The sequence below is a fragment of the Rhea pennata genome, chromosome 5 (genome assembly GCF_028389875.1).
Source record: "Rhea pennata isolate bPtePen1 chromosome 5, bPtePen1.pri, whole genome shotgun sequence".
NCBI classification, from domain to species: Eukaryota; Metazoa; Chordata; class Aves; order Rheiformes; family Rheidae; genus Rhea; species Rhea pennata.
The window spans coordinates 65,108,434-65,117,942 of NC_084667.1; the positions used below are offsets into that span (position 1 = coordinate 65,108,434).

General features: G+C 40.5%; 1 protein-coding gene across 1 annotated transcript; it reads right to left on the minus strand.

Annotated features, from left to right (window-relative positions):
- Positions 1 to 651: 651 nt before the first annotated feature.
- AP5M1 (adaptor related protein complex 5 subunit mu 1) lies at positions 652 to 9,342 on the minus strand. The gene is made up of 8 exons (XM_062577826.1): positions 9,259 to 9,342; positions 5,336 to 5,984; positions 3,556 to 3,783; positions 3,320 to 3,459; positions 2,490 to 2,575; positions 2,278 to 2,393; positions 1,920 to 2,016; positions 652 to 817 (listed from the first exon to the last, which is right to left on the minus strand). Exons 1-8 carry the CDS (start codon positions 9,324 to 9,326, stop codon positions 729 to 731), a joined length of 1,473 nt encoding a protein of 490 aa, XP_062433810.1. The 5' UTR covers positions 9,327 to 9,342; the 3' UTR covers positions 652 to 728.
- Between the last annotated feature and the right edge of the window lie 167 nt (positions 9,343 to 9,509).

Genomic DNA, 9,509 nt, shown 5'->3' on the forward strand with positions numbered 1-9,509 from the left:
ACTTAGCTGGCTTTGTCTGCTCAGAGTTAGTCTAGTGCCTTTAAAAATCAGGTTCACACTTCTGGATATTCACTAATACCAGCTCTCTAAACAATGTAGTTTGCAGGCAGATATGAAAAGGAACTCATTACTTCCACAGATAGGAGCAATAAAGACTCCCGTATCATCTCCACTTTTAAAAGCACAGCTCGTATCTTACTGCCTCTCTTAAAATTCTTGTACATTATTGACTCATATGTATTCTGTACTCATCTCTGCACAAAATCATCTTGTGAAAAGAAGGGAACTGTCTTGCTTTTAACTGTTCTGTTAATCTAGGGTTAATAAGATTCTTGTAACTTCAGGTCAGGAGTAAGACGTTGAAAGCTTTCATGTCCTGGTGAACCCTCTGGTTTACAAAGCTGGTGACATAACTGCAATTCCTCCTGGGAAGATGTGCTCAAGCATACCAGCCGACATCATCTGCATCACTGTGTACTGATTTTGTACCAGTTAATGTTAGAAGGGACATATAAATGGGCAGAGCAAGCATTCACAGATGGCCCTCTCTAAGCTGCTATCCCGGACTAAAAGCGTAAGTTTGACTTAAACTGTTAAAAACAAATTCGTCTTTCTCACAACAGATTTTTTTTAATAGACATACACAATAAAAATGCTGCAGCAAATTTATTTTTACTCTATCACTGACATTACTTTCATTAGCCATCTTTTTTGTTTAAATATGAAAATCATTCATTAGTAAATAAGGTTTTGTACACAATAGGTGCTGATGCTTTGGAATTCCAGATGTAGTAATCCGAGGCAATCAGTTCCCGAGCTAAAAAATAGGCAAGAAAAATAAGCATTATGAGCTGCCATACAATCAGACGTTCCTTCATCCAAGTCAAGAGACTATTAATCCATCCTTACTAGTTTACAGAAAAGGTATAATGGTCTCTTTAAAGTTTAAGACTCTTATTATTATTTGAAAATCGTTCCTGATATTGAGACTTTTAAAGTCTCAGCTTCAATTACCTTTACTAATGTATCAGTCATAAGCTTAAAATTCAAACAGAGGTTAAGTCAAAAGCAGGTGGATAGCTTGGATTTTGTTCAATGAATATAAATTGCATACTTGATATAAAATATACAGTATGAAAATAATACTTTTTGGTGCTACAATTGAGGACTGAATGTGACCTGTCACAAAACTAATAGTGTAGATCACAGTTTTCAAATGCTTTTCCAGACTTCTGCTAACATGACTAGCAGAAGTTAGAACAGATACAAAGCAACACATAAAAATGCTTTCACTAGACACTACTGCTAAGATTTAATGAGTGCCTACTGTGTTCCTAATTAGTATATTTTTGGTGCACACTTGGAATGAGTCATGTGTTAATTCAAGGATAAGCAGACTTGGTTACTTGGTTTCCATTTTCTGCTCTACAGATTTGACATAGGACAACATCCATAGTAACAGCCTTACCTCGCATGCAGGGCCTGAGTTCTGTAACTGCACTTTTTATCTCAAACCCTATGTCTCATATCCCCTGTGAAAGGGTTGTAACCAAGAGGCCACAATACACAGAGTTATTCTCTCTCCCTCCAGTTAAAGTTCTGCCATTTTGCAGAACATTGTAGAATATCACAGGACTAAGGTAGAGACCCCAAGTAGAACCTGACTTTGTAACTGAATGACAAGGTGTTTCATCTAAAAAGAGAAACACCAGTCCCTACTCCACAGGTGCATTAAGCATCCTTGGAAAAAAAACAAAACAGACAAAAAAACAAAGCAGAGAAAAAAATTGTCTGGTAAGTCCCAAGAAAATGAGGAAAAGAACTGCCCAAATTTAGTTACTTAATTTTAGTCACTGACATCCGATTCATAACTTCAATACAAAGTTTCAGTTAAATAATCAACACGTTTGGTAACTCACATGCATTAATTTTTGGTTTTCCTGGTGAAAAGAGTTGAACAGAATGCTGGTCTACGTAACATCCAGTAAGTGTGAAGTCTGGGATCCTAAAATACAGCTGCAGAAAGAGAGGAAAAACATGACCAGATGCATACTGTTACACTTACTGTACCTACGTTACATGCTCTTGGTTTGCAAGTGGATCCCAAAATGCCAAGGACATCATACCCTGTAGACAAAAAAATAGTTTTCAGTGTTTCTACACTGAAAACAAAGATGTTAATAATTACGTCTGGTCAAAATCAGTGTATGTTCATAGTCAATTTAAGATAATAAAAAAAATTATTATTAAGGCATCTTTTTAGAGACTGCAACTTACTTTTACATAAGCAGTGTTTCCAGTGCAAATGATATCAGTTGGGTGCTCTTCGCTTATAGCACCAAAAGTCACAGTTCCAGTAAGAGAAATTTCCAAAGACTTGGGGAACTTTTGTCCTAAAGCCAGAAACATCATCTATTATGCATCTGTGTTTACAATACACAAAACTGACTGGGGGAGGAGGTAGGAGGGTACAGGGGTGCATAGCTTACCTATGACCCAAACCAGTAAACTCTTCTCTCGTGATAGATCCAGTTGGCCATAACTAACTTTGTATTCTAAATGAGTGATTGGGCCCCTGTAGTATGGGAGAGGAGTAATAAAGCCATTGGAATTAGTATTGTTCAGTATTTGTTAACAGTTACTTTGTTAAAGAAAGTAACAAATACTGAAAGCCATTATTTATGTGCATACAGACAAATCATCCCAATCTAAACACACCACTAATTTATGGAAAGAAATTATAAAGAAGGAGGAAATCATTGTGGTTTCAACCTAGCAATCATAAGAGAGCTGTTGATATTCCACTGTCTTCAGTTCACTGAGAGTATTTTACAAACACTATGATCAGCACTAGCAACTTTGTATCATTTCATCTATAAATTTTCATGATAATTATGTGGCAATATAGTCATGGCAGTTGTCAGAGAGGCTTAAATGAAAACGATCGTTTTAATTTTAAATAACTATACTTTTGATAAGCTGATCTGTAGTTAGGATTAGCAGTCTTAAGGAATAGGCAACCCTTGGTTGGAAGTGATCTCAATACTTTTAATCCACCTGGAGGATTGGGACTGCATTTAATGTGAAAAAAATACCACAGGGAAACAGGATACTTTAAACAAACAAACAAAAAAGATGCCCCCCCCCCCATTCAGAACATTATCAAATATTCTGAGTGGAAATTCCAAGGGAGTTTCTTGACACCTTACTAGGTCAGTGTTATGATGTAGCAAAACCTGTTATATTGACTCCTGACAGGTTCATTTTAGGAAGATTACAGAGAAAAGCAAGAACTGTACTTATGATTTCCTATTCCTACCTGTTAAAAAAAGGTATACGTGCTTCACAGTACTCAAAAGCATTCTTTATGCTTTCATGAAGTTTTAAATTAACTGTTAATTTTAACTGTGATCCCTCTTCATTCAGTTGATAACATCCCAAAATTGGTGGAACAGGCACCTGGAAAAGAATAGATATTTCTATTCCCTTGAAAAACACAAATATTATTATTCTTCTTGAAGACCTTAAAACAAGGAGCATCAGGGATTTTATTACCTGGGAAGTGTAGGAACACAAGTTGAATGAATCTGAGGGAGGAATGAAAGGAAATTTGTAAGGTCCACTAAACGCAGAATCATCCAGTGCGTCGACACTGCTGGACATGAGCATGGCAGAGTCAAGGGAAGTCACACAATGATGGACCAGGATATCTTGAAGGGGAGAGCCATTAGTAGGGAGATTCAAACTGAGAGTAACATTTGGTGCAGCTCCTTCTATATCACACTTGAAAAAATGAAGTCAAGAAGTTACTCCAAAATATTTCCTCAAATAAGAATTACATGTTTAAAAATCAAATGCAAACATTATCTCACTGAAAAAAACTCAACTAGTTTCAAACATTAGCATGGACAAACACTTTCAAAATAAAGTCCCCTTCCCTCTTCCACACAGCATGGCTACTGGCCCAGAGCCTTGGCTAGATGGCTTTTAATCTGCCAATATTCTTTATAAAGAAAATAGCATACAAGAAAGCCAAGAACTTACTGTTATGGCTAAATTATAAATGTTATATAAATACACTCAGTGACAGTCTAATTAATTCAGTTACTTTTACAACATCTGCTTAATAGATTCAAACATGCTATTAATGGCCACTGTGGTCCCATGTCAGCTTTCTCTCAACAAGCACGTGCAGCAGATCCATTCTCTTGTCACTTTGCCTGGCAGTTCAGAAGCACATGATTACACCGGGGCTTTTTTTTTTTTTTTTTAATTTAAGGCCATCCACTCTGCAAAATGACCTAGAAACCTGTCACTCAGAGAGCAGGATGCCGTTCACCCACATAATCCCTACCACTATGGCTGGTGGGAAATAACCTAGTCTTCAGAAGTGCAGTACTTAGGCTGGCTTCCTTGGGAGATGAGTATCCCATTACCTCTTTTTAATAATTAAACTACCATGATCCACTTTATTATAAGGTCTTTCTCCTCTGAGAACAGCAGCAGTTACAAATGCAGTGTACTGTGGTAAGGCAGTGTGCTTACTAAGCACAATTTGAGACAAACTGTGTTAAATTTTGTGATACAAGCTCTACACTAATTATAAAAGATGCAAATATTAAACATATTTCATATTATATTAACAGATTTCATAATTATTATTACTGATATATTTAATCAACACTCCCTGATTTTTAGTCCTAAACGATATATACCTTTGTCATACACAAAAATACTAAAATATTTATAAAAATTATTTTGTTCACCAGACTCTGTATCAACTGGGTTTTTTTTATGTCAGTCATAAAAACTGCATTTGTGGATTCAAGATTTTGTTATACTGGAATGAACCAGGACAGAAGATAAACTTTTGTTTGGTAAGAAAATTAATTAAAAAACTACTCATGTGAAGACACCTGTAGAAGACTTACTCAAGAATTCAGTTTTAATCATTATTAGACACGTTTTCTATTAGATTGCTGAACTTGGCTTATCATCACCATTTCTTAGTCTTTATATGCATACAATGCATGAAATAATTTCTCCCTAATTCATTTAAAAAACCAAAAAACTTGGGGAAATACATAGGAAGTAGCTACCACTGGAAATTTAAGTCCCACAATAGTGAAAAATGCATGAAGTATGTGGGAAAGTAACAAAAAAAAAATCAAATTAAAATTCCCTGCTAGTATGTAAAAATCTGCTACACTTTGCAATATTACAGCATTAGAAGTTTACAGATACCATACCAAAGTAAAAGGAGATGAGTATTTCCTTTCTCAGTGTGCCTGAACAGTAAGTATTTTGGTCAGACTTGCACAAGAAATGCTCTCACCTTGCAAGTTACAGTTCCATACACTTGCCACGTGTCCACCACATCTCTTTTGTCATATTGCATACACTTGACTTTTTCTGCGATGCAGACGTTAACGTGCGGCTTGCCTTTATACGTGTTGGATCTCCAAGCCGGTTGCTTTGGATCACGATTTGCAGAAAAATCCTGAATGTCATCGAATGAGCTGTTTAGGCTGCGTAAGTTTGTTTGTAAGGGGGTGCCAAGAGGACAGGCCTGTAGAAGCAAATTTCTAAGCTGGCCTACTTTTGCGCTCAACTCAGCTTCATTTTTCCGACTGGGAGAGATGAAGTCCAGAATGCCTAATAAAAGATCAAGTCCTTGCGAGATCCCACTAACGCTAAGGATGGGCGGCCGCGGCTTCAAGGCTTCCTCGACCAGTGGAAGACACACGTAGATCAGCGTACTCTTCTGAAAAGCAAGCACAGGCCAGAGATCCCCTCCTTCAGTGCGCACCGCATATACTGACGCTTTATTGATGCGAGTACAGGTATCCCGATATTCCACAAAATTCTGATCTGTGAGTCTGAGTTCAAAAAGCAAGGCTTTAAGGAAAGCGCTGTCATCTGGCACACACACGTGTGTTGATCCATTCAAGGTCTTTGCTCGCGTTTCAACAGTGGGATAACGCCTGTGACATGGAAATAAGGATGTCTTAATGCTACTCTCCTTTTCCCACCCAGAACATCACACAAACAAAATTCCTAAAAGCAGAATCATGTAATTCCTTTACTGGTTGTCACAGAACGCAAGGAACGTTTTTAAAATCTTTAGAATATTGATACAATAAATGATGGGTTTCTCTTAGGATTGGAATGTAAATCACTGTCAATAAAACTTTTGCACATGTAATTTGCATTCACACTGGCTGGCAGATTTTTACTGGGCACTTTGAGCAAACTCACTCTCTCCTTCTTCTTAATAAAACGTGCATTTGTCTGTCTGTTCACCTTTCCTGTTGCATAACGACGTAGGATGTTTAAACAACACTACCAAAACCAAGCATGATTTACTCCTGTGCAGCAAAACTTCAACAGCTAAATATTTCTGAGAGGCTAGATCATACTGAAGACTAGTTTTCAGACATCTAAGAAAACCCATGTCCCATGTAATCAAATTCAAGAGTTTTTTTGCACATATACAGTATTGTATTTCTGCTACTTCTAGTAAGTGCTCGTTTTATGAGACAGTATCACTGAAGTTACCTGGATGCAGGTTTTGCGTCACCACTCTGAGCCTGCACAATTGATCTGCAGTGGTTGTTTTAACTGACCTGACAAGATTTAACTATAAAATCTTTAGAAAATTATAAATCCAAAAAGATTTCCAGTAATGATTACATGTTTTTTTGTGGGGGTGAAATGTATTCTACAGTATATGTGCAATATGTGCAACTTAAAGCTCCTATGACTGGTTCATCATTTAATTTTTCAACTTACGATTATTTGAGATGTAATCATAATGTTACAGAGACGCAAGATTTTGTGTATTTTAAAATGGCTATGTTGTATCAATGTGTAAATTTCACTTCAAATTTTCTATAGATAATGTTTGAGAAAAATTACATTAGCTGTTTAATGCAACATCTGGTGATTTTTTCTCTGTATTATTAGTATTATTTTTTCAAGAAAAGAGGGATGAATTTCCTCTCAAACTAACCTAAATCTATCAAAAAAACCTGAAAAGTTGTCTCTTAATGAATAGCTGAGGAAAGAAAAATGATTATTTCTACTATTGCACTAGTTTTCATCTTTTTGGTACTATGAACTCCCCTGAGTCTCTCTTAAATTAAGCTTGAGACAGGGTAGCTTTTCTGTATTTTCTTTTGTGGTTTTCCTTAGGAGCTGTCCAGGGATCCTCAAAAATCTCTACCATAGGTTACACAACACAGAACTAGTTAAACCACTTTCCTAATCACCTTCCAAGAGAACTCTTCTTAGACTGCATGTTTTTTTGTGCCTAGGCCCACATTTAATAGCCATGAACATGGGTGAAAAAATCCACACATTTGCAGATGCCCCTTTTTATACAATCTTTTTGAAGACATATTGATAGTCTGTTTCTTAATTGTTATGGCACTTGTGATTGCAACAACACAGTACACCTACAGCCTCTGTATGTAATGTTCCTCTTTTGTTTCTAAACACTTGCATGATTCTTGTCCTATTGGCTAAAAGTCCCCCTTACATCTCCTTTTCTTAACTGAGTAGCAGGGTCTCATACCGGAAGCAGCTATGCTTCCCTCCTGCTTGTATTTAGTCACTGTGTTTTTTTGTTTGATTCTTCATTGGGCATCTTGAGCGTTTCAGTAAGAAAACGCAAACCTAAGTGGAGAGAAGCCAGAGCTACGAGACCCGTAAACGGGATGCAGAAGACAGCGAGACGCATCCCCGCAGTCTCTGGTCTATTTTGAGCAGCAAGGAAACAGACTGGTTTTGCAGCTTGAAAGTTTACAAGGACTTCCTGAGCAAGGCTGTTGATAAGAGGCTTCTTGGCAGCGGGGCGAGCACCTTATTTCCAGTTGATGTTTCTAAAACAAAAGGCGGGAAGATTATTTCCGCCTGAAGTTTTGCTAACATCCCAGTCTGCCTATTCCATTTGCTGATGCTCCCCCACACTGGTGCAATCTTCTCATGCTGCTACAGAATCTTCTCAGATTCAGCTGACTCATTAGGTGGTTCGTTGGCCTTTCTGCTCTCCCTTGGCCTTTCGGTATTCCCTTCTAGAAAGTGATGAAAACTTAAAAAGATGAAAGTTTCCTGGGATGAATGAGCTTTGGCGATTCCAGGGAAGAGAACACACTCCTTGCCTGAATTAAGTTACGATCAGCTCAAAAAAGTAGAATGCTTTGATGTCCCAGATGTCTTCTCTAAGGTTAAAAGATCAGGGCTCACACATCTCCAGCTGAGTGCCTAAGTCCTGAATCCAACAGTTTCCATGTGATCCAGCATTCTTCATATTGTCTATGTCCTTTGTCGAATCTAAGGTCAGTTAGGAGGATAAACTTGGGGTTTCCACAGCTCTATTATTTCCTCTGGGAACTTGATCTAAGTCTGGGAAATCACGTGAAGTATCGAGTCTGGCCTGCCCTTACCAAAGGGGTTCTGCTTCTCGTCTCTGCCACCGGCCGCGTGACGAGTTACTTCAGGCATCTCCGTCAGGAGCCCCGCTCCTCCTCGTCTCGATCGCGCTCTCGGCTTGTCGGGACAGGGGCTCTCCTCCTCCTCCGCATTCGCAGAGCGGAGGCCTCACCTCCGGCCCTGATCCTGACGCAGTAAGAGGAAGCTCCGACGTGGTTCGGGGGAAGCGCCGCTCGCTCTTTTCACCTCCTTCTCTGCTCTCTCTTCAGTTTTACCGGCCTCGGATCGGGACTGTAAGCCCCGTCTCCAGCCGCCAGTAATTTTGCTTTGCCGAACTCCCAAACATTTTTCCCCTCCTTCCTTGGAATAGAGACCTCTGCAACCACAGCGAACAGAAACGGGTACTAAATTTGCCAGACCAACAAAACTAGCTCGCTTGGCCTAAAGCCTTTCTACTCAGATCTCTTTGCAGAGTTTTAAACCAGAGTTAATGAACCTCTTTTGGTTCCTCAATAAATAAATAACAGAAGTCTATCGTTGCATGCAAATATTAAAATCCAATCGAAAGTTAAATTTCTGCCTGAAAACGCTGCATTTTAGCGTAGCTGCGCCCAGTACAAACCAGCAGGAGCAAGGCGGCGGCTCCGGGCAGCGCCCACTCCCCCCGGGCGGGCCCGGCCGCCGCGGCCTCGGCTCCGAGAACCTCCCGCACCGCGGAGGCCGCCGAGCCGGACGGTCGCGGTCACGTTATCACAACACAGAAGTTTCCAGAACCGCGGCTGGGAAGAACCGGCGGCCCCTGCCCGCCCCCGCGGCCGCCCTTACCGGGAGAAGAGCACGGCGCCGCCGGCCGCCGGGTCGTGCCTGACGAGCCACAGCGCCCGCAGCGCCATGGCCGCGCCGCCGCCGCCGCCGGCCGAGGGAGGAGGAGGAGGAGCCGCCGCCGCCGCCGCCGCCGCCCCGCTCCCCCCGGCGCGGCGCGGCGCGGCGCGGAGCCGAGCGCGGGGAGGGGCCGCGAGCTGCGCGGCGGCGGCCCCGGCGCAGGCCCATTTCCGGCGGGCGGAGGCGGCGCCGCG

Bases quoted from the DNA above. Each gene is read 5' to 3' on its own strand.
- AP5M1 (XM_062577826.1), bottom strand. From the start codon at position 9,326: ATGGCGCTGCGGGCGCTGTGGCTCGTCAGGCACGACCCGGCGGCCGGC. The intron at 5,985-9,258 runs GTAAGGGCGGCC...TCCATGTCACAG, and splicing joins GGCGCCGTGCTCTTCTCCCG to GCGTTATCCCACTGTTGAAA. The intron at 2,576-3,319 runs GTAGGAATAGGA...CCCATACTACAG, and splicing joins CGTATACCTTTTTTTAACAG to GGGCCCAATCACTCATTTAG.